This window comes from Anopheles aquasalis, chromosome 2 (assembly GCF_943734665.1).
Source record: "Anopheles aquasalis chromosome 2, idAnoAquaMG_Q_19, whole genome shotgun sequence".
Taxonomy (NCBI): Eukaryota; Metazoa; Arthropoda; class Insecta; order Diptera; family Culicidae; genus Anopheles; species Anopheles aquasalis.
Window position 1 is genome coordinate 23010001 of NC_064877.1, and position 25000 is coordinate 23035000.

Consider the following 25000-nt stretch of genomic DNA (forward strand, 5'->3'; position numbering starts at 1 on the left):
TCCAGTCCGGTAGTACAGGTTTCAAGGCAGACAGCTGCAGTGCGGAAAGTGGAAAAGTGGTTAACAGGAATTAATTGCTGGCATTTTGCGCGAAATCGGTCACTGAAAGTGAGTGAATGGAGTCGCCCCGGGGGGGAGAATGGAGATTTGATGACAGTTAAGGTGGCTTATGATATCGAGTGCTTTGTGCTGGCAAACAGTTAACGGCTACCAGTCCATGTACTAACGCTTTTGATACATTTTGCTTCGTATTAGGTATACAAAGTGCCATAAAAAATGATGCACAAAACATAGAAATCAGAAGAACTGTTCCAACTGTGATAACACGGAACTCGAAAGTCCAGCAAATGGGATCCATTTAAATGGTCCCCTATAGAATGGAATACAGGTCCCCGTTCCGCCCTGGGGACGCTCAGGCGGACGCTGTAGCTCGTAATAAACATGACATGGGCTTTACTGCCCGTCCTGCGTCCGTGCTACACTCGGCATCAAGGCAAATGCCAGCAGCGAGAGCAACAACCAACAAAGCACCATTTACTAGGCGTCCAACAACAAAAGCATCGCTTACACCCCGGACTAGTGGCCGGACCTCGATGATCCTACTATGCGCAGCAATGTAATGTTCGCGGGGCTTGCGTTATTTCTGTCCCTCAGCTTTACATGTATCCTTCCGGAGGGTGGAGTGCATAATGTACTGAACCTACTAGTTGCACCCGAACGGAGGCAGTTGGCAGGACATATCGCACATCACAAGGCGGGCTTAAATAAACCCAACCGGGCCGAACCGTGACGAGCTGTATCGTGGGTCGAGTGCTTTAGCTGGACACGCTCGACTGCACGTGTCCACTAGTGGGGTGCTGGTGCGTTTGAGTGATTCAGGATGAACACGGATACTATACGGAATAGATGTGGGCGGACCGGGAGATTCATCGTTTACGGTGGATTTAGAAAAAAAGCGAAAAGCTTGCAACCTTTCTGTGAACATGTGTGAGTGGAACGAACGAGCGCAAATCTTCGACCAATTGTTGGAAACTTATGGTTCTGCTTGATCTGCGACTTTTCTGATTTCCCAAGCCAATTCCATTGCATCAGAAGGAGTAGCAGGAGTTGCTTCGAAATCTCAAAGTACTAGAGGTATGGTCGTGGATGCCTGGTCACTAATAGGAATTGTTATCCAAGCAGAACAAGCGCCTCGTTGGCGCTGTGAAGACCCAAGGTTTGACCTGCCAGAATACGCGTCAGGGGCCAGGGAGCACTCACCTGAACGAACGATTATTTGTTGTACGGATACGGAGGAAACAGCAGAGCGCCACCAGGACTAGCCATACGCATCCACGTACGGTACGGAATAACGGAGTCTCCACCAAGAAAAGCAGCGTCACACATACACATGCACACGCACACAAGCCTCTCTTTAGCTCTCCTTTTGTACTATCCTCTCTCTCTCTCTGTGGCTCCGTGGCCTTGTTAGAGGAAAAACCTCACCAACACACAAACGCGTCAGCACTTTTTATTTGATCTTTCCCCAACGGTATCCAGTTTTCTCTCTGAAATTTCTTTTTTCCTCATCTCTCTCGTTCGCTCTCTGTTGGGTCTCTCTTTTGCACTCCCGGTTTTTTTTTTCGGTGGATAGGTAGGCTTCAAATGACGGGAGCTAGCTTGGTGGTCTCGTGACAGCGTCACGCTGAGTTCCACGGAATCGCTATCACACCCCTACAAGCGCGCCATAGTAAATCCTCTCACAATAATCCATCGCTACACCACCATCATCGTCGTTGATGTTGCTGCTGTTGTTGTGGTTGTCAGTGGTTAGTGCTTCAGAAATGGAACGTCTGCGGGCACGTCTGAAAGCTTTCACGCCACTCATCCGTACACTTTCGCTCGTCGCTCGCTCGGTCGGTCAAACAGCAGAAGGAAAGCTCTCACGTGAGCAGCGATTTGCACGCTGCTGCACAAGAACACTGGCCCTGCTTCACTTCCACCTCTCCTCCTCCTCCTTCTCCTCCTCCTTCTTCGCACATTCACCGTCACTAAATCGTCTCCTGCGAACAGTGGCCGAACCGTGGCCTAGGAGCCCGCTCTCTCCACTCCACTTGGCTGCCACTCTGTCGGACTGGCACCGTCGTTCCAACCGCAGCAACGTGACGTAGGGAAAATTCAAGATGGCGCACGACGGCCACCCTGTGTACCAGCGTTTGTGCGCGTATATGTGTGCGCGCACAGTTTTGCTACCATTTCACTCCGCAGTCACCACTGGTAGTAGCAACAGTGACGACGGTACCAGCAACTTGCAGACAAAACAGCTTGCGATGCGGTTGTTGCATGATATGAAACAGAGGAATGTTATCCCGGTGATGAGGACGGAGGAATTTGATTATTCACTATTCCGGCTGGGCCCTAGGCACGCACACACTTGGCAACGCACCACGGAGCGCGCTCCTCGATGTTTAATGAGTTTTCCCGAGAAGTGAACGACGAAGCTACACGTCTACAGCCTACAGCTAGCTAACGGAACGTACTTCCGGCCCTGTCAACTCGGTCACGGACTGAAGCACTGAAGCACTGCTCCGACGGCCACGGACGGTGGACGGATGGTCCGTTCCAAGAAGCACCAGCAGCTCACTCGGTGAAACCATTGAAAAACCCAACAAGAAAAAGACAGGGACTTTTTCTCGTGCGATAAGCAGAAGGTCACATCCGTCACTCTCCGTAGCGGGATCGGGTGTACGGAGTGCCAGCAGCAGATAGTAACTGACCGCCACCGTACGAGCCACCGCCGCTCCAAGGGCTGTTACGGGTTAACGGGAGCACACCGCACGCATACAAGCGCACTCGACATGGGAAAGCATGGAAAGCTTCTGTTTGGTACTGATAGGAGAGTGAGAGAGAGAGAGAGAGAGAGAGAGAGAGAGAGAGAGAGAGAGAGTGAGAGAGCGAGAGAGAGAGAGAGAGAGGCTCACCAATACCACCAAGATTGGTCGACCGACATGTCCTCGATTCCGGTGAGTAGAAGAGAGGTTTATTACGAGGGAAAGGGCCACCATCGAGTGTCATGGCGTACTCATTTTCCAGCAGCGCAGAGATGCGACACTCATTTCCATTCACTCACCGCCTCTCTCTCTCTCTTCATCTTCATCTCTCTCTGTCTCATCTGTCTCTATCGCCTTTATTCACCCAAGATCGTCGGTGCTGCTGCTGCTGCACGAGCTTTTCATTCAACTTTTCGCACCTCCAACGCTTACCTCCAACACCAGCGAACCAACAGGATCCCCCACTCATTCCCAGTGCTTCCTCCTGCTCACTCGTGTCGTGAACGTCCGCAAGATGCACACGATGCGATTTCGAGAGCAGAATTAATTGATTTTTGTTCATCGTGTCTACCACACACAGGCACAGACACTTGGATGCACGCGCGCACACGCGCACACACTGGTACATAACAAGCGTTCTTATGGCGAGGGGCTTTTAAGTGCCCAGTCCTGTTGGCCATTATGCGGCTTGAGGGTTCGGTGCGTTTTCGCTTTATTTTCATTTTTTTCTTCCTTTTTGTCCTTTCCCGTGTGGCAGGTTGGTGTGCCTCCGATTACGCTCTACTTGCTGCTCACCAGGCAGGCTGACGTTGGTGGCGGTAGCAGCAGCAGCAGCATTGTCGGCGCACCGGGCGGTAGAGGTGCGAGAGATTGATGACACAAGTTTTTGACAGTTGATTTGCTCAACAAAACGTAGCGCACCGTAGCGATTACGAAGGGATTTGAGGAGACATCACGCCGGGCGCCTCCATTGCGGGGTTCGTGGACGCTCGAGAGAGAGAGAGAGAGTGGGTAATGATATTCAATTATGGTTCCGTGGTGATACCTCTCCGGTGTTTAATTAATTCAAAGCAATTAAGAACCCACGCGAACCGTTGGAAGCTACCGCAGACCGTGGGAATGGCGACGAGAGATTCGAGGCTGTTTGGAGCTGCTGGTGGCTCAATGGAGGCGCCCAGTTTTCATTCCTTTTTTCTTTTTGGTCCATCTCGCAAAAACTAGTTGTCAGTGAGTGTTGTAAAACATTTAAAGGGAGTACGCGGCCATGGATGGGACCACATGTGGCCCATCAAGGCACCCATTGACTCGCTTTAATTTGCGGAGTTCCCATAAATATTCCCCCCTCAAAAGCAACACATAAATATCCTCGCTAATAGTCACGACCGACACCATTTGCACACGTGGTTCCAACGGTCCCAAACCGACGCAGTTCCTTTGTCTAGGGTTTTGGGGACCCGGAACGGATGGTAACGGACGGAGCGGATGTGACAGTTTCGGTGATAGCGAGCAAATTAATGGGATTTTGCTATTGCAGTTGCTAGCCATCCCGTTGCCCATCGCACGCACTGCAGCTGCATCAGACCGGACCCATGTGCCGTGCTCATGTTTGTATCCTTTATGCGACCTCTTCCAGGACCACTACTCATATCAACTCACCTTCTTGATTTGGTGCACTGCTGGTTGGCTGCCACCTTAAAATTCTCCTCTCTCGTTGCGCTGCTCCTGCTTTTCCGGTGCAGAACGAAATCTACTTCCGAAGCACCATATCTGGTCGTCCGCTAAACGAGGGAACCACCAGCCAGATGACCACTCCACACACTATCCTTTCGTAGAGTATATTGGGCTGTTGGAATTTGACAGCCTCCTCACTTTTATTCGGTAATTTAACTAACTCAAGAGGCACACGCACAAACACCACCAACACATGCACGTACGCACGTGGACAGATGCCTGGAATGGACTGCGATGATGATAGGCTGCAGTTGCATTGATGATGTGCGTTTTGATAAAGAGTTGCAGTGGCAAACCAACAAGGAGTTCCGACGACGATGATGATGATGACGAGCTGGTTGGCACACGTCTCTCACGTCGTACTTCGCAGACTCACTTCACTCATCCTGTGGCTGCTTTCTTATGCTTTCGGTTTTCTTCTTTTCACGTGTTTGCCTTGCGCCGTCAAATCAGGGAGCATCCCATGATGCTTAACACTTATCACCGTAAACGTTCGGTTCCGCTGCTTGTGCTACTATCTACAACTAGTGGACCGAGCTCACTGCACTCCGGGCGAGCGAATCGATACACGCTGACGCTGGACAGCCCACTTTCCGTTCGTTGCCAGCATCTACTTCACGGGGGATCACGTTTTTCATTTCCCTGCAAAAGGAACACAGAGTGTGAGGAAGGAACACTTAAACGGGAATTGTTCGAGTTCGTTTACAGCATCAGCATAAGAAGCTACACGGATAGTTCCATTTTCCTATGCACGAGCTCTACCATTTTAGTTGTAGCCGGTCCATCGTGAAATAAATCAACAATCTTCCCTAAACCCTCGGCGACCCATGGCGTAAGTAGTGCACGAGGAGTTATCAAGCATTTCCTTCTGAAAACTTGCGGCAAATTACCTCCCCTTCAAAAACTACCATCGAAATCGAAACGAAAGGTGAAATTGGAGAATGTCTTATGCCCAGCACAAAAAGCAGGACTTCAATGTTCCGTTGTTATCTACCAGCAGCAGCACCGGGAAACGAAAAGTGCTTTTTTCCGATGAAAAGGACCTCCAGGCGGCCACAATATGTGCAGCATCATCGCAGCGACCAAGCGAGCAGACAGACAGGCAGGTCGCAGGATACGAGCAACTTTTAATTAACTTTTATTTCAACCGTGTAGTCCCGCATTTTTCCTTTTCGCCGGTAGCACGCCGGGAAAGCGTTTTAAAAACCAGACACCTCTTCCTCCCTTAGGCCCCATTTTTTCATTCACTCTTTGCTGCTTCAGTTTGTTGCGAAAGCGCAGACTTCATCTCCCTCTCTTTTGTCCTGCATCAGCACCAGGAAGATTGATCACTTCCGCCCGCAGAGCAGAGCAGACTGTCTTTGGGTAGACCACAAAAGGAAGGACTGGACGAGAACCGCATTTGAACGTTCGAATTGATTATTTTGGGGGGAGAAGGGGGTTGCATCGAAAATGCAATTCATTTCTGTTCCCACTGATCCCTTTCGTACCAGTGATCGTGACTACTCTTGGCTTCTGTGGGGCCTCAGACGGTTAGGGGTCGGTTCTCATCCCCAGAGCGCTCTATTAAGGAAGGAAGTATCCTGACACGTGAAATCGGTCCGTCTCGAGCACTATCGACTAATGTTGAAGGGTGCTGTTGCTTATCGGAACATGCTGCTGCAGCAGCAGCAACAAACGACTGCAAAAACCCCCTCTCACTCACCTTTCCGCTCACTCTTTCTCTCTATCACTTTGTTTTCGCTTTATCTTTTTTAACTCGTCCATCTCTTTCCTACTCTATTGTGTCTCTATCTTTCACTCTTTTCAGTGCTGGACATTGTTCGTTTCACTTCGGCGTTCGTTCGGTATATCCTTATCGAACTAACTCAGTCACTCTTTCGCTCACTCGCCATGATAGTAGATACGCATACAGTCTACTAGTGGTTCACTAACGTTCTCTTTCTCTCTCTCTCTCTCTCTCTCTCTCTCTCTCTCTCTCTCGTGGTTTTTCTCACTCACACAAACACGAGGAAAACGCAGTTACGCATCTGCAAATTTCCACAAACACACACCCAGACACAATATCACACGAGGCACCAGGACTGCGATGGACATGGCTTCGAGTTGCTAGCACGTTCATCGAGCGTTTGGAGCAGCAGTTTAATACTTTCTTCCAAGCCACGTTCTATTATCACTCAACAAACACACATACGCACACACACAAACACATGCTCCAAATGCGCACACAAACATACACGCCAGGGACAAGTGGCAACGTTCGCTAGCTCACAAACACCTTCGAGCGATCCCCAAGCAGCTCCATCTCAATAGACGATGGAGCCCCAAAAGGCAGCGGAAACGTTCGGCAAACGGAGCACAGCCCTTCACCCTCCGGGACCGACGACCAACGAACATCCAATATTCAATTCCTCCTGCTTCGCTGCTTTTCCAACTGAATGGGCAATAAAGGTCTCGTGAAACATTCACAACCGACCCTGCCTCCCTCCATCCCAGGGCGCCTCTTGTCCCGCGGGGATTTCCAACGTTCCCGATTGCCTCATCCACCGGATGGATCCACCGCTGGCGTGCGGCTACCATGTTTGTGTGCTCGCAACAATTGCAAAGCGTTTTGACCTCTCGCACAATGAAATAGGTTCCTTCACGGTCCGTCGGTTGGTGGCTTTTGGGCACCGCGTAAACCGCACGCTGCCGCCACACGTACACTCACTCACGGGCTGGAGAAAAGGGATCTTCACACTACCTCACACAATGCTGCTGGGGCTCACAATTTTCATCCACTTCGTGAGCCTTTTTTGGGGGGCGGCAAGGGGACGTAAAATTTGGGCAAGCTGCGGTCACTGCTGTCCACCAATGCCACTGCCACTGCTTGGCACAACCGCTGCTCCTCCTACTCCTCGTCGTAGTCGTCGTCGTCGTCGGTAATCCAATTGATTTTTCTCACAAAACAAACTCATCCATCGGCCAGACACCTCGGACACAAGTGCTGGAGAGTGAGTTGAGTGAAAACAGGCTGGAAGGCTGGCTGCCAGGGTGGCTGGTTGAGCTCGTGATTGATTTAACAATAACCCACCTAAACCAGGCTCAACACGGGGTTCGGAGATGCTGTCAGCGAGAAGGGACCGGGAATGGTATCGACCTCAACCACACTATCAGCACCACCAATGGATTCCGTATGGTTTCATCGGTAGCACGCGCGACCAGCTTCCTCGGGGTGACAAAACTGCACTAAACGGCTGCTGCCCAATGAAGAAAGGGATGGGATCGTGGGGTGAGATGGGGAGGAGTGGGAGTACAAGGAACAGAGCACGCAGGGATGTGAATGTGAAGGGAGGCGCTTTTTTGTCTTCCCCTGCCCTTCACTAGCGCTTGCTCTAGCTAAACCCCGGGGGCCCGGGGGTTAGAGGGAAAATTTGGGTCACACACGCGTTCTCTACGCACCACCACTGGCCACGGCCACTGTACGACTCCTTCTGAGAGACGGTATGCTGTCGACGGGCGCGCTCGAAACCAGAGCGATCGCTTTTGTCGTAGCGCCCTGCCCTGCTTCTAACCAGTACCCACCACCTTCCGTGCCGTTCCATGCCGTGAGTGCCACCAGCAGAACGTGTCCACGACCAGGACAGGACAAGGGACTGCGCTCTGACCAAAGCGGCCGAGTGAGAAGGACCGCAAAGATTGTGGGCTGGATGTAGTCGCTCCGATGCTCGGTGTTGTTATGCAACTGCATAGTGGCCAGCGCGAGAGACAGCGATGGACATTTCGCCTCACCTCCCATCCCACTTTTTCCATCCTTTGCCACGGTTGGGCTCCATTTTCCTTCGCGGGTCGCGGTTTGCGCTCGAATGTCTCTCGCTTCCTCTTGCAGAATGCGTCTCTCTTTCGCTTTCTCTCTCTCTCGCTTTCATTTGGTCGTGGTCGAGAAGAAGGTTGAGGAAAAAGCTTTTTCGAAGACGGTTCCAGCACGAGGGGGTTGGTGGAAAATGGAAGCGCCGGCGCAGTACCGAGCACGGGAAAATCAGCGACGAACCCGCCGTGAGCTGACGACAGCTTCTCACTTATGCTCCGCTCACTGCTTTCGTTTCTCACTATAGCACGGCAGTAGGCGGTGATTGAGCAGCGGGTGAGTTGGAAAGTTTCTTTTATTTTCGACAGATCGTTACATAAATCTCGTAAATGTATTTAAGTTTTGTTTTTATTAAAGTTATTTAAAAATGTTGTTAAACAATCTGTTTCGAATGCACCTCATAGCCTGTTGTTAAACTGTACTAACCAATTGTTCCTTTACTGCACGTAATCGTATGAGATTCAAAATATTACATTAGTAATTTATATGAACCGCTTCGACGCTTCTAGGATTAGAAAGTAATTATTGGCCCCGAATGGTGCCGGCTAGCAAATGAGCCCCAACATCCCCTCACACGCTGCCTCACGTCCAGACATTCAGCAGCAACACATGGGCTTTCTCGGGCCCCCTTAAGCAAATGTTAATTCAGTATTAATTATGTATTTCAAAAAGTATGAAAAAGTACCCATTCCTCATCCGGTCGACGGTCGAGCGATATGCTCTAGCGCGGGTCCAGAAAGGTCAGTTTCATATTGCGATAAAGCCAGCAGCGAGCAACCAAACCGAAAAAAGGAACCCCAAAGATGGACAGCCAGCCAGCCAGAGAGAGAAAGAGAGACGAAGGAGGGAAGGAAGGCACAATTCTCATCCGTTCTGGTTAAGCGGCTCGGGATTTAGTTTAAGCAACAAATTGCCCCTTAACTGGGACCCCGGTCGGCGTGCCTACAGTGTTGTCGGATGGTGAGGCGCTTGTTTGGTGCCGGAGAAACTTTTCCCACAATTTTGCTCTGCTGCTCCTGCTGGTGCTGCTTCTGCACGGATTTATTTTTTACTCAGTACCCGGCCACGGGAATAGGAATGGGGATGTCGGAACTGGTTAGAATCTGAGGTAACCGAGGACGGCGAGAAGGAGACAGGAAACGCAGACAAATGGTGAGGCAAAATGAAGAACCCCGAAAGCACTGCACGAAACACGATTAGACTTTTAATCAACAGTATCTCTGCACCATTAAGCGTACACTGGCCACCGCTACCGACTCGTTGGCACCGCGCGGAACCAAGTCGCTCGTTCGTTGGGCATGGTTGCCGGGCAGAAAGTCAAAAATTCCATCCGGTAATGGTGGTTTCCTTTCCGAAGAAAATTATGCTCGATGCAAACCAGACCTATGGCCAACGCCCAGCACCATGACCACATCAGGACCAGCAAAATGGTGAAATAACGGTGCAAACGTTCGCTCGAGAAGCTGGTGACATGATTGCCCAAAGTAACGCTTTCAACGGTTTGACCCTCGTTCACTATTTGCCCATCGGTTACCGAAAGGTAAGGGGGGCGGTCTCATGGGACCACGATGACGATGTTTTTTTCCAGCGGGAGGTCAAGCAAGAAGGTAAACAGTTTGGGGACTAATTTGTACGCGGATTTACCTCATTACCGCGAGAAAACCAAACAGGGTTCGGTAAATGACCAACGCCAGCGTGATGTCTTCGCCTTCGGCAGCGTGCTTCAGGCGCTTCGATTGTCTTTATTTACAATTCCAACTAGAACGGTGGTTCCGGTTCCGCCGTGCAAACACCGCGCCCGGACAAGGGCGTGTGCGTGCACACATACATACACAATAACACATACACTCACACAAAAAAGGGTTACATACAAAAGAGCAAAACCGACCTTAACAAGGCACTAAACTGAGTAGATACAGATACACAATGGATGAAAGGTTCACAAAACAAAAATTCCCTCCAAATGAAACGAAATCAAAACAAAACGATTGTGTCCCGGGTTTGCTGGTCCGCATCCTGCCAGCAATTTCCAGTTCCCGGTCATTAGGATGCGGACGAAGTGAAGAGGAAAAGGCGTTCTCACGCTGGGCATCTCAGCATCATCGTGATGGCCCGTGGTTACCACTAGCATCCCTTCCTCCCTCCCCCTTTTCCCCGAGAGTAGTAATATCACTGTAAACCATGCAGCTGATCTGCTCGCGGCCACTAATCAATTTCCAGCCCCCGGAAAGCCTTCACCGGTGGTTTGATGGCGTTCGCGGTGCTACCAGCACCCTGCTTCTGCTTCGGAGCTTCCTTCAGAGCGCTGGAATCTAGCAGCCATTCGCGGTACTCCGTTTCCAGGCGACGCTTCTGTTCGGCGTGCATCGTAGCGACCTCATCGAACGGACCACCAAAGTCCTGCAAAGCAGCGAGCGGAAAAGCGTTAGTGTGATGCGGCCACCACGACACTGAGCTCCGGTGATGTACCTTCGGTAGATAGTCAACACCTACGATCTCCTCCGGACCGGCCGTTGTGAACTGCAGCAAACCGAGCAACTCGGACCGGATCAGTGGTTTCACCAGTGCCATCACCTGGTTGATGAACGAGGCCGTGTGCACGATGTAGATCTTCTTCAGCCGGACCGGGTGCGCATCCTGGATGTAGCTCATGAAGACGCGCAACGGTCCGAACTGGACACGTGCCAGATGCCCCAACCGGACGCCCTTCATGTCGAACACGACGATGTAGCCCTCCATGATGCCGTCCACGCTGATCTGGACATCGTTGAACATGCAGAACGACTTGACGGCCTCGGCAAAGTTCATCTTCGATGGATCCGTATCGGATAGCCGGTAGTACAGCAGCCGGTAGCCCTCCGGAGTGGTCCTTGGCAAGGCCACCATGTGGCTGTCGAGTGGAAGAACGGAAGATAAATTAAGAACCCTGCTACCCTTGCACACCTTGCACAGATCGTGCGACTCACGTGGCATTCAATGTCATCTGTACGCCGGCACTCATAATATCTCGGTTATCGAATATTTCCGGTGAGTTGGCGTGGATCTGTGCGTACTTCTGGAGCGCCTTTTTGGCGTCCTCCAACTGCCACAGGCAGGCGTGCAGGAACAGGTGCGCATGGTTCTTGGAGAACGCCGGAAACCGTGGCTGGTCCTTTATCCTGCAAGCGAATTCATTCACGCACGAAGCACGAAACGAAACAAATAGGTTGATGGTTATCCAGGGTGTAAATAAATATCGCATCATTTGTCCATAATGGTCCATTATTTGATGTAAGATTCAAACCGATAGCACATTTGCTCTCATCACCGCCAGTCTGAGCGTCGGCTGAAGAGTGTACTTTGTAAAACCATACATTACCAATCGCATGTTGACGTTGGATTTCAAGCATGATCGCTTATGTACATGTTTGTAAAGCGGTTATTCAAACAACGCAAAGCACACGCGCACACACAAGGCGTCCGCATTCTCTGCGAAGGATCTTGAAAACGAAAAAAAAAATCCAAAAGTCGCCTCAACGTCGAGACTATGAACTAGCCTTTTAACCGGCTATGGGGGAATTCCGAGAGTCTTGCTATAGCTCTGTACGCTGTTGCTAAATATAGTCCCTGCCGTTGAGATCATAATTGCGGCGCATTTTATGCTAGTTCTGGGGCGGTTTTCATTTGGTCAATCCAATAACCATTCTTTCCGTCCAATTGGTCGACTGGACCCTAAACAATCTCTCTTTCCAGTGCCGATCAAACTGGTTGAATAATTCAGCACAACCCCATGACCGGTGCCCACTCACTGTATCGATCCAGTTATGGTGAACTAACAAACTCAAAAACAACCCCCAAATACCAAGTACCAGCACCACCAACAGCGCCATCGCCACCACCACCGGTGCGACATCCATCCAAAGGCGCAATGAACGAATTGAAATTTCGTTGTTCTACGCTCCACTGATGGTACTGGTTCGGGGCAGGGTACGAAGATGCGGTTCCGGTTGCTCATGTATTCCGCATTTAATCAAGCAAATGAAGTCATCAAAACCGAACCAGCAATAAGGCTCTCGCTCACTCGACTCGAGACAGCCGACAGACGGCAGGGTGGCGGGCACAGTCGCTTGGAGCCTTACCATTCGTACAGTGCGTCCACGTCGGCGGCATACTGCTTGGGCACTTCCAGCGGCTCCGGACTGTCTTTGAAAGGATGTGACAAAGTGGTCATTATTGGCACTGGTTCACGCTTTGCCTCCTGCTCCACGTACAGCCACTGTCGGAGACACCGGGACGGCACTCGTTCGCGCACTAGATTAACTTTCACTGGGTCGTATCGCTGGACTGGCTGGGACCGTCGGTTGGAGGCCGACTGGGGATGAGCGAAGGGAAGAAGGAGAAAAAAATGAATATTTGAAATTATTAACGTAACGGTCGTTTACACCACCCTCCCGGTGCTGGTGCTAGGTCATTCCACGGTCACCCAAGCCCTTCGGTTTCGCGTGCCCTGTGCGGACAATTATTCTGCAGTTTGCACTGAAGGCTATGCGGTATGCAAAATCCGCGGACAAAGCGTATACAGGCAGCACGGCATAACTCTATTGAGTGGTTCTAGCACATCAGTCGAGAGTTACTCGCAGTTATATCATTTACTGAAAATTATTGGAACATATGAAGTGGCTTCTTGACAAAAATATAAACGGTACCTTGTCAAGTTGGACTAATTTTGCCTCTGACTAAATTCGAATGGATGGTCAGTTGATAATTTTAAGTAAAAGAAGACCTTCCGTGTTCACATCAATCAAGAGAATCTTTGAGAGGATAGCACAGTGTTATAGCATAAGGTGTTCGATGTTTAATGCGTTGTGGAATAAAAAAAGCAGACGTCAGACGACAAAGAGCCGAATAACGAAAGAGAAGACAAAAGGTAAAGGTGACAGAGAGATAGTGCTGGCTAAAGAAAATCTTCACTTCTAAACCAACCGTGTGCCCTGGCACACGCCCTGTTCGATTATCTGCTACGGCATTACTTAGACAGTAAGGTAAACTTTAAATACAAAATATATTGTATCCATCAGCAGGGTTTATTATTGTTCAAAAGTGTTAGTGAACATTACTCAACACACTGGTAAGTGTACCCAGCATTCAGGACTTTCGGTCGGAACATTATTCTGCTTCAAACCTCTCACAGTCAGGTCGACGGGATCCTTTTCCACTCTAAGTTTGAAGCAAACTAAATTACCCCGCGCAGTTCTATTGTGCTACACGACGACGTTGATTAATGAGTCCGATTTAATTGCATTTTTAGTGGAAACACTTATAGCAACCACTATCGGGCTCCATCCGTTGCGATCCTCTATCTTGCTTTCTTGCTTTATCCTTCATCGGCTCCAACCGATTCAAGTGCAACACATAATTTCTTCATTTAATTATTACTTCCAAGTGGGCGCACTTTAGTGACCTGTAGACCGATAAGGCGTCGGCCAGAACTCCAAAGAATGAGAGGTGGCGCTTTAAGACTCCGAAAAAGACCAACCCCGAACGGGGCACCGAAGCCGGACGTGAAAGTACGAAACAAGCAGTCGTCACTGCTCGGCGACGGAATGTAAAAAGAAAACAAAACTGTCAACGTAAGACCGCGCGGCAATGCGGCAGTTGACCTTGACCATTAGCGAACGAAGTTTGCCGAGGTCGAGTCAGGTTGTTTTTTGGGCATTTAACTGGCCACCGTTTTTGGCTTGTTTCTCCTTCATGCGCAACATGCAACCAGTTTGTAGCGTACGGGATCGCCGGTTCTGTTCCTCCGGGGGTTAGTGGGTCCGGTTTGGAGCTTCTGCATACATTATCCCTTCCTGCCCAAGTGAATCAAATGGATGACATCGACACACTCTCGGTTGTGAGCGCATCGTTCGTACCGTTTACTCATTTCTTCGTCCACGACCCTGAGCTGATGGGTGATGCGGCGGGAGGCGGTGTGAGTTGGAAGGGCTGTTGGTTGAGTGACGCCGTACTCTCCGATCCGAGGCTATGTAATTATGCATATTTTGACCCAGGGTTTGAATATTGATTTTTGACATTGAAATTTAGCCTTTTCACAACAAGCACAACCCACCCAACAACCAGGCAGCGAAGGGTTAGCCTATTAGTGAAACACCTTTGGAGGGGCACAAAGGTGTGCTGAGTGTAAATGGCTGCCGGAATGACCCCTTACGTGCCCCTTTTGGTTTCCAGTTTTTTTGTGGCGTACTCCAAGAATCCTACAACTCCATTCCCATACATACACGATGGCCAATTCCTTGTCGTGACTTCCACGAACCCGAAACGCCACCGAACAAGATGTGTTTGTATGCTTCGTAAGACACGTTCCTTCCGAAACGATCCGTATTCGTTTCCACGAACCTCATTGTCGCTTTGTTGCTCATTCAAGTGAAACATGTCGTTGCTTCGTCGCTCAAGAAGTTTCAGAATAATGTTCAAATGAGAGCTGCAAACGATGATGCTTATTATGTCTCCAGGAAATGGGCAAGTGGACACTGAATGTTTGCTCTTTTCTGTCCGAAATTAATTGTATCAAAGACATTATGACCATACAAGTAATTAATTTTGCCTCCAAAGCTCCAGCTTACAGCGCCAGGCACGCCATACATTACACAGAAGAGCGAAGAGCTCCATACATCACTCTGCCACAAAAGAGCCCATGCTGGCGTGTGCCACCTGTTTGACGACCTTTGGGCAATGTACGCCAGCACGAGTGAGAGAGAGAGAGAGAGAGAGAGAGAGAGAGAGAGAGAGAGAGACAGAGATAGAGAGAGGTGCACTGTAGCGTTGGCATAATTGTCACGAGACGTAACTTTCATTACCTGGAGCACAATGGCGCGGCAGCACAAACACTACATAAGCATAACTTTCAATTTCTCTCCATGTCTCGTGGCGCTTCGCGTCTCCACATCAGCATCGACATCATGGAACCAGCGGGAGCACATGGCCCGTGGTAGCGAACTTGGTGATGGCTTCACACTACCTAGCGGTCAAAGTACTTTCATACTTTGGTCTTGGATCGCATGAACTGGATACCAGATTGATGATTAACATAGGCACCGATTGAACATAGTTGGGATTGATGATCAATGTACAATTGTTAATCAGTTAGGGATACAGTTTCCAAGGTACATCCAAACCTTGATTGTGTTCGTGGGATTGCAACATACGAACGAACTACCCAAAACACCGATGCATACGATGCATGATGGTAACTGCGCGAGAGTGGACGCTTTGGAAGGTTTGCGTAATCCCTTCATAAATGTATCCAAAACGGAAAGTCCCAAAAACCACCGTAAAGTAACTGCCGTACTGCGAAGGTACTCGGCCACGCAAACCACGATCCGGCCCGAAACTGGGAGAAAGGGAGGTGACCATTACCTCCCTCCGGGTGCCCTCCCTTTCCTCTAGGTTACATGTAGCTTCATACACTCGCTCCGTACGGAGCGGTTTCCAAGTTATCGCCATCTTCGTTGTTGTTGTTGTTGTGGCTACCTCCTCCATTGGGCTCATACGCAATCGCGCCTTCGCTTTTCAGTTGCTGACTCTCCATATCCACATCTCGTAGCGCCGTACGGCCGATGAAGACGCAAATTGAATTATACAATTCCTTCGGTCGAAGTTGATCGCGCAGTGGATCGCGCAAAACATCTTCAAACCGACGCATGCCGAACAGCATGGATCATAGTGATATACTGAACCGTTGACAGCAAACGATCGGTATCCGAGACCGACTTGGAGGCAGATATCACCAACACTCTGCTCAGGACTCTGCTGGTCTTATGGTTACGCAATACATCACTTGAGGCTCACACTTGAGACTCGCCTTTGGCGGGACCAGCGGCACCCGTCGAAGCATCCAAGCAATTTGTGCTGCATAATGATCGCTGGATTGACGTAAATCGCTCCGTACACCCTGTCCAGCTACCGGAGATGAAGGCTTTTCGTTTACTTTGTATGAAAACCCGAAACGTCCGGCACCCAGCTGACTCCGGATCGTCGCTTTAACCTTGAGTGAGAAGTTCCCATTAATCCAGCAGCACATATCGACACGCCACTCGTTAGGTGTGTACTTGGTCCTAGTGAATAGCTAATCACCGGCAACAGGTTCACCTTAGCCGTCTACTGATTGATCGCAATTACCGTACGATCGTATTAGTCTTTCCTTTCTGTCCAATCTCATAGAGTGACACCATCCGAGGCTGGTGTGTTGGCTGATAAGCACCAATTTCCCGTCAAGCACCCGTTTTCATAGGAACTGTGCTTGTTAGGGTCAAGGGTGTGATTAGGAAACAGGTTCCACCGGCACCGGCAAGCCTATCATTGTCGTTAATGAGTTTAACTACACGCGTACTAACGGCTAATGGGTATGCGCTACATTTTGTCCATAGAACAACAAGGACTAGATTGCCCTCCTTGCTGGTGAGGCTTCCTGGTCGGCTAGTGAAGGTTATCCACATCCCTGAACGGTACACTCGCTCGTTTGGGTGCAGCTTTCACAGCACAAAAGCAACGACTGATCGAAGAACTACGACTTTCGCCTGTTGCATTCGGATCTTCGGTAATCAGCGGAACCAATGGAAGGCAATCGAAACATTGACCCACATCGGATCTGGTAATCGGAACGCCACTACGCTCACTACAAGTACATCTGATTGCCCCAGACTATGCGCTTTCCCATGGCCTTTGGCCCGGTGAAGCAAGCTAGGTTGCAAGGTTTTGCGCCAATCCGCCCTGCTGTTGATGTTGCTGGGCGTATCGCTTGTAATGCAGTGCCTTCCTCAAGGTCATAGGCAGGCTGATAAAGACGGAGCCGCGGTTACGCACCACGTTCAAAGTGCAGTTGCATGTTTTATTGTTTGATGAAATTTTCTACCAAAAAAGCTGCTAATCCCTTAACTTGCGTGCCCTTTCGAGTTTCGAGCTCTACACTTTGGCTAGAGCCAACCGTAAAGATCGAATGCATTACGCTTTTTCGATTAAAAGCAGGTATTTTACCCTTAATGGTCCAGTTTTCGTGAAGTGTAGTTTCCCTTTGCTCGAGCACCTTGTGCATTAATGGAATCGAAAGTGCTTTGTCCCAACTGGAACGACAATTCGAACCAATTGCGATCACTATGATCACCTTGGAAGCTAACAACTGGGTGTGAATTGCTTAATGAAAATGGTCCCCAAAAATCGTACACTTGCAGTAACGATACTGAGCTCGGTGGTCGGTGGTCCGATGAGTTCGATGCAGCAACCGAATCCAATCATCATCCAATCATCCAGCGGCTCTTTCGTGCTGCTTCACCCGCAATTATGAAGATTATTTTGATAATTAACCCCAGCGAAAGAGCATCTCTCGCTGGTACAATGAGGAGGTGGTGACCGCGTTCGGTGTGAAAATGCATCGCGCAACAATGCGCCATTACGAAAGGACAGAGGACAGAGCAGAAAGGACTCAATGCGCGAAATGCCAGCAGCCTGCACCTCCCGTTCGTGGCACAGCATTACGGATTATGTAAATACACGAAAGGAGACCAGCGGACAGCGGCATTTGGTGTACAGAGCCAATCAAAGAGGCACACAACCCGCGAACAGTGAGTTCCTTGGACATGGTTCTTCGCATACTTGGCAATACCGAGATGATGGCGGAATAGGAGCAATTCGCTCGACACGGAGCGGTCCGGACCACTTTCCTCAACACGCCAGCAGCAGTAGCAGCAGCTTCTGGGAGAGCAATCTCCGGGCAGTTCCCTGTGGCTGCATCGAACACGAAGAACCACGTAAGAAGCCCCAGGTGTTTGCGTCCTCTTCCGTGGCCAACGGGCAGCGAGTTTGTTCGCAGCTGGTAGCACAAACACCTGGCACATGGCACATGCCTTACCTCCCTCTCGCCACCCCACGAAACGCACGAGGGCGCGTTATGCGCGAATATGAATGAGGCGGTTTCGAGTCACTTGTGGACACGTAAGACACTTAACACTTTGCTCAATCCTCGGTCTGTTTTCCATCTGTTTTTTTTTTGTGCCTTTGGGGAATGACCAGCAGTAACATGTATCCACAAAAGTTGATGTCACTGAGAGACCTGGAGCCATTTTCGGTCACATTAATGGTCCCATTTCACGTGCGCGGCACCGACAAACCAAACCAAAAAAAAAAAACAAAATGGGATTCAAAAATGGGCAGCATAAACACATAAACACGATCTACAACAGGATTGGATTTGTACACGTTGCTGGATTGCATTGCTCGACGGTGGTTTTTCCATGGAGCACGGAGAAAGTGCCATGCAGTGCGGGCCTTTCCCGTGTGCCGTCGTTCGCTCACCCCGTAATGCACGCTGGAGAGAAGGTGCAGACTGTACTGCACACTCGCTTGCCACACGCTAGACTTGTTTGTGCGAAATTTGTCTGAAGATCGGCATGCACTGCACAGACTAGTTGTTGTTCGGTTGCTGATCGCGATCGTACTGCCGCGTACTCTCTGCTCAACCGTGCTGCCGCGCTGTTGTCGTTAAACAGGTTGGCCCGCGGAACTACCGCAATGGCCGAGAGTAGGGAGCTTGGCAAAAGAAGCGCGATCCTAGGCTCGCACCGTGCTGGGAGTGATGGAGAGCATCAGCGTTGCGTGCATACCTCTACACATTGGCTCCTCTTTACACCCTTTGTAGCGGTGTGTTAGTTAGGAGCATTCGATGCAATTGTATGCGAAGCGTCTGCAGTGGTCAGCTCAAGCCAGTTTTGTGGTTCGATTGTTCGATCGTCATTTATCCGTTTCATCTCAGCTCAGCTGACCGTCTTATGCGGACCAGGGACCAGGTGTGGGGGATGGGGTTGCTTCTTGTAAAGTGTTATACGGTGCAGCCATGAAGGTGAAACTTCCACATCGTCTCTCGGTAACGCGCATTAGTTACTGCATTCCATTCCATTTCGTTTTGGATGCACCACCTTGTCTGGCGCATATCAAGCTCACACGTCGCGTGTAAGATGAACAACAAGTCTGGAATCACCCCGTGTGGGAGATGGGTATGGTATCATTATCATTCCTACCAACTCAAACCAGAAACAACAAAATCGAACGCTGTTTTCGGGCGTGCTGATCTGATGAATTTGCAATCGGAGGGTCCGGGCGCTCATGACACGCAATGGCAACACGTGAATGGCATTAACGAGCTTCCAAGCTACTACTTACAGTCGAGATTTATGTCCAGCGCCCCTCATGTCCTTTTCTTGCATGATAAGGGCTCCGTTTGTTTGGCATCAACCACGGATAACCGATCCGCTATTCACAGACAGGGCCGTTTTGATCCATCTTCCGAGCTCATAATTCGATTACTGCTTTTACTGCCAGACACCCTTTTATGGCCCCCACAAACACAATCACACAACAATGGACCGACGCACACGCTCAGCGGCGGTAAAAATCTGCTTCTGAATATGCTCCAACATCAATCCACCCGAAAGCTCAGCCGAGTATGAGCACCCCCTCCGCTAAACAACACCCGTGGTACTGTAAGGGTTGGTTTTTCCGCCAATGAAGACGTGTTAGTGTCTGTGTGCGGCGATGGGCATTTGGGTCGTGTTCGGTCAAGCAGTAAAAGCTCCCCATGTTTGATCGAACGATTAACTTCAATTAACAATTTTAATTGACCTTCGTGGTCGTGTTGGTGGTAGGTTCGGGCGGTTTCAGTTCCAGTTCCTTTTTGATTCTTTTCCCTCTCTCGCGCTCCTTATTGTTACTTCATTTCGATATCGTTCGTTCGGATGCAAATGCCAATCCGGTGGGTGGTGGGAAATGGTTGGTGAAGCTTGCTTCATCGTCCATCAGCGTTGTCTGAAGCGCTTTGTGCAGAGGCGCGCTGAGGAAATGGCGTGGTGAGGACGAATTTTCTTTGTCTTTGGGGCATTGGGTTTTGGGTGGTTTGGGCAATGGTGGTAAGCAACCGCAAAACATCATTCGGTTGACCTTGACTTGCATTATAACATCCTAGGCGGGTTTGGTGTTTGGGTTCTATGCAATGCTACTCGCAATGTTCCAACGACAAGGACTGGCAAGAGCGTGGGGCGTTGATTACTTACTTACTTATCTGGCGCTACCAACGGTGTTGGGCTTTTCAAGAATATTCTATCAGTGTCAATTGCTAATGCTTCCATTTCATACGACGATGATCAATTCGTGTTTTATCTGGAAAATAGGGATACCACGTGGCTTTCTGAATATCCCTTCGCGCAAACTTAAAATTCTCAAAAATGGTGCTATACTTAGGGCATCAGGCCATCGCCTACATTCCTCAGAGATCATCCACGTGCTCTCAACTGATAACCTGAGGTTCTAAATATAAATCTAAGTAGAATTTTACTGAGATCAACTGAAATGAACCCAGACCAGAAATAAAATTTGACCCAAACACACGCGCCGAACGCGTTGTGCGACTTCTCAAGCAGTTCGAGCACCCATCTCTGATGCTTGATTTGAATCGATCGCTTTTTTAACCCTCGCACCAACTGATGGGTCTGGCCAGACCCATTTCATTTTCAATCGTTAATAACTCAAGTTCTATTAATTGTAGCGTCTTGGCCTTTCGGGTAGCTTCCTAAAATTTTATTTCCTTTCGATTGATACCACTATCGTTTAAGAAAAAGTCCTCGGAGTACGCGAAAAAAGGACTTAAAAAAAATACCCCTCGGACCAACTGATGGGTCTGGCCAGACCCCTATGCTTTTACACGGGGTTGTATGGGCGTACATGCTGTGTTTGAAACATTTTTTCTACCTCTAGGAATCACATAATTGAGCTCTCTCTTTTGCATATGTGTTTAGCATAGCCTAAACTATGTGACAAGACAAAAATATGATCAAAATCTGTTCTATTTTTGGAAAAAAAACACATTTTAGTTTCTCGATTTTTCCCATGCAAAAAGTGCCAAAACTGCAATCAAAACTAGCTAGTTTGGTTCCTTGAGCGACCCACAGACTCCTATCTCATTTTTATTTTGTTTGTAATAAATGCCAAGGTTTCGTGTCATTTGTGAAAGACAAACCTGACAAAGATTTCAGCTGATCGAGAGGATACTTTATCTCTTTACTCTCCCGCACATCCCTAGAGACTTGCCTGATTTGCTAGAGATTGCCACGACTTATACGTAAGTATTGATTGGCGGGTTGGTTTGATCAGTTGTTGCTACAATTTGTTCTATTTGTTGCTGTATTGCCGCTCTTTTTTATGAAAAAAATAATGTTAATTTTTTTCAGTTTCAGTGTAAATATTGAAGTAACAACCGTACTTCGTTTCCAGCATCAGGCAGTAAATTCGCTCTCTCGTGTAATATTCAACTCTCCTTTGCAATGACCCTTCCGAATTATTTGTTTTGTTCGTTCGAAGAAACAAAACTAAAAACGTTAAGCTAGTGCGTGCTGGCTTTGAGTCGGTGATCGAGCACCGCTTCCTCATTTTAGTCTCAGCGAACGTGACACTTATAGTGCACGTGACACCCATCTCAATCGTTTCTCCTTTACGGCAGTTACCTACCGCGTAAGACCATACCGCGTATTGTGATTCTCGATACCCATGTTGATCCGGTGCAATCAATATCGGATTCTAGAAATTGCGATTTAACCGCTCCAAACGGTAGCACCAACCAACCAGTGCTTTCCATTTTCATGATTTCAATCGAGCCGCACTTCCCCGCGCGGTCTCCCGTAATCACCTGCGCTGACGGAAATGGTTGTTTCACTCATTATCTTTATCGAAAGCATAGACCATGCTGCCAGCATGAGTGGCGATGATGATGATGATGAAACGCCAGACTAACCGTTCTGTCCGCGAAACCGCTGGCAGCCGGTTCGAACACTAACTAAAAGCCAACCAGCCAGTCAGCCAGCCAGACCATGCCGACCACTTTGCCAATCAGTTTCTCTCCTCATCACCGGTCCACCAATGGCACCGGCGCTGCTGTCGCAGATAGTTTCGCGAGGCGGCAGCAGCAACAGCAACAGCACTGGCACCGGTTGGTTACATGTTACGCTAGCCCTTTGCTTCACCTGGTCAACGGATGAGGCCACAAGTGGCCATAAAATTTTACTACTCCACTCATGACAACCCAACGGACGCTTGTCGCTAGTTTTCGTTTTGCATAGTCCTCCTAAATATCCTCGAGCGATTGCAACAGGTCATTGTGAAGGCCAAAAGTGCTCGAGCAACAGTCCATGGATTCCAGTTCGTAAGGTTCGACCAAAACAATTTCAAAAAATTTCCAACCAATGCATCGATTTTTTCTGATAAATCGAGGACCATGGCCTGCTCCAACATGCTTTTCAAGTTCACCTTATCTGGCGACCGGATCGACCAACGTTCATCCTTCGAGACATGATGTTCTGCAGAGATCCGGAATGTTAGCTATAATGCGTCTAGCCTTTCCCGCTTTATCCCGTGCACGAATGCAAACGTATGTTTACACAGCATGATTCATGCTGCGAACCACCTCCTAACTCCACCCCGTATCAGGTAGCAGGATACCGAAATGGAGGGAGAAAAGACCTTTGGGACAGACTGCAGCATTCGCGAGTCGGCTCGCAGTTGGCTGTCGTCGCAGTTCGGTTTCAACGTTCGCACCGTACGGTCACGCTATCCGCCGGCACTCGCTGCATCGTCTGTGTGTCTCCCGTACCGCTGGTTTCTGGCGTTGGTGCAGCTAATACCGCAGGTGACCGGAAGTTCACGCCTCGTCATTGCATCACTAAGCGGTTCTCAGCATTCCTACTACACGGATACCGCAACCACACGGTACGGACGCTGTCTCGAGCATCGGCAGTACACAGTTTGTTTGAGTGATAACGTGGTGTTACAGGACGCCTGGTTGGTTGTGGTTAGGCAGGAAGATGCAAAACTCCCTGTCTCGCGGTCCATTCGTGGTTAAAAATAGTTCGTGAAAAATCGTCACCATTAGCCCCGACGTCATGCTGCAGCACGTTGTGTTTGTGCGAATTTCCCACAGTCTACCGAGGGAGGAAATGGTGCAGATCTCAAAGTGAATCAACAAACACAACGATTCACTGTTTATGCGTAGTGGGAGGAAGCTGGAACTGGGAAATTGGGGGAGGAACGGGTGGTTGGGGAGACTTTTGTTTTATGGAAAGTGTTTGTTGCTGGAGCAATAGCAGTGCCCGGGGACCACATGTAAACAGAAACCAACATGTGCGGTCGGGATTGATGGGCAAAGGTGTACGCATTCCTTATCCAGGTGTTTCAATGGCTTACCTTTAATGTATCAATGTGCTACACGTGTGTTTGGGTTACTTTCTGCGATCTGAATTTGATTTGACCCTATTTGAATCCAAAGATTGATCGTGGTGAAGACATTCGCCGTCTCCGTGCTTATATTATTCAAATTCGAAGAGATGTTGCAACGAACAAACTTCGCATCATTTGCGTGCCATTAATGGAAACGTTTTATCATGATCAGGAATGCTGAAATGCTGCGGATTAGTGGATCCTTTCCAATCTGACATTGGCCCACATTTTTGGGGATACGCAACCGAGCCGGTTTCAGCAGATGGGCAGGTTTGGAAGGGCACAGCCCGATCTTGCCTAGCTTTCTAGTGTTGAACTGAGCACTGCTGCTACGGAACAGCACATTGAGTGATGTGACTAGCCTGCGACCTCTCTGAGCACAGCACAGTAACCTTTGCATCCCAAGCAACCAAAAAGGCCAAGAACACAAGCCAGAGGTTACGTGGATCAAGGGCTGAACGAACTCCGAACCTCGATCTGCTGTGTGACACACCTCCTAGCTAGTACATAGTTCGTGGCATCCGGAAAGACCGAAAGTGGGCCAAACGAAAGTGACAATTGGCGGGGTAGGCGCGATCTTTTCACGGTTTCTCCACTGTGTCCCCTGACCTACGCCAGACTGGTTGGGCTGGTGAGAATTATAAAACTAAACATCAACCGCTGCCACAGCACCGATTACTGCGTATCTCCGCACAATCATCGTCTCCTTGGCTTACCAGAAACCTCCGCACAGCACGCAACGTCATCGTGGCATTAGATGATGATGGTAGGGTTCCAGAGTAAGCGGGGCCTGGGTCTAGTAGCCTAGACGACGGCTGCAGCGATCGTGCAACCACACCGTACCTCTGTGGGTTGACTGACCGGTTTCTTGTCTTAGCGTTTCTTTTTTTTTCTCTTTTCTTGACTTGCCAAAGGAAGCATAATCCAAAGTTACATAATGGCTTAGGCAACCGGAGGGACAGAGGAGTGCGAAACGTGCTGGCAAATTCTGCCACGCCGCTTCGGCCACCGTGTTAGGGCAGTTTTCTGGAGTCTCACGCCAAAAACGGTTCAAGTGCTCCTTACCTTTTGTGACAAGTGACCTCTTTGGGTTGGTGTTTACGGTCGGTATTACCTGAATACGTGTTGGTTTATGCTAGATTTTTGAAATGTTCAAGCGGGATATGTTGCGTCCTAATGGCGTAACACGTGTTTGCTTTTCGCGCCAGCGGAGTGGTACACGATGGAGACACTTGACTCGGCGACAGAAACACTCGTTTCAACAGATAATCCATTGTAATCCCATAAAAAGGAGAATATTAGTATTTGCTAAAGCATGGTG

At 49.3% G+C, this 25000-nt stretch overlaps 3 protein-coding genes across 15 annotated transcripts in view; 1 reads left to right on the forward strand and 2 right to left on the reverse strand.

Annotated features, from left to right (window-relative positions):
* The window catches only part of LOC126573072 (RIMS-binding protein 2), a 92426-nt gene extending 84425 nt beyond the window's left edge, over positions 1-8001 (reverse strand). For 10 of the 13 annotated variants that reach the window (XM_050232899.1, XM_050232900.1, XM_050232895.1 and 7 more), the window contains exons 1-2: positions 7285-7339; positions 4467-5183 (exon numbers count right to left, since the gene is read on the reverse strand). The gene's annotated coding sequence lies outside the window, so the exon portion shown is untranslated. Of the gene's footprint in view, positions 1-1260; positions 1947-4466; positions 5184-6246; positions 6266-7284; positions 7340-7614 lie in introns of those variants that run through there. The other 3 variants (XM_050232888.1, XM_050232889.1, XM_050232891.1) reach the window with 3 other exon arrangements.
* Positions 8002-10087: 2086 nt separating this feature from the next.
* On the reverse strand, positions 10088-18850 carry LOC126581735 (alpha-tocopherol transfer protein-like). The gene is made up of 5 exons (XM_050245595.1): positions 18718-18850; positions 12507-12739; positions 11355-11546; positions 10858-11278; positions 10088-10788 (listed from the first exon to the last, which is right to left on the reverse strand). The coding sequence occupies exons 2-5, from the start codon at positions 12596-12598 to the stop codon at positions 10594-10596; spliced, it is 900 nt and encodes a 299-aa protein (XP_050101552.1). The 5' UTR covers positions 12599-12739; positions 18718-18850; the 3' UTR covers positions 10088-10593.
* Positions 18851-22992: 4142 nt separating this feature from the next.
* LOC126570324 (alpha-tocopherol transfer protein-like) overlaps positions 22993-25000 on the forward strand; it is a 4010-nt gene continuing 2002 nt past the window's right edge. The window contains exon 1 of the mRNA XM_050228003.1: positions 22993-23172. The gene's annotated coding sequence lies outside the window, so the exon portion shown is untranslated. The remainder of the gene's footprint in view (positions 23173-25000) is intronic.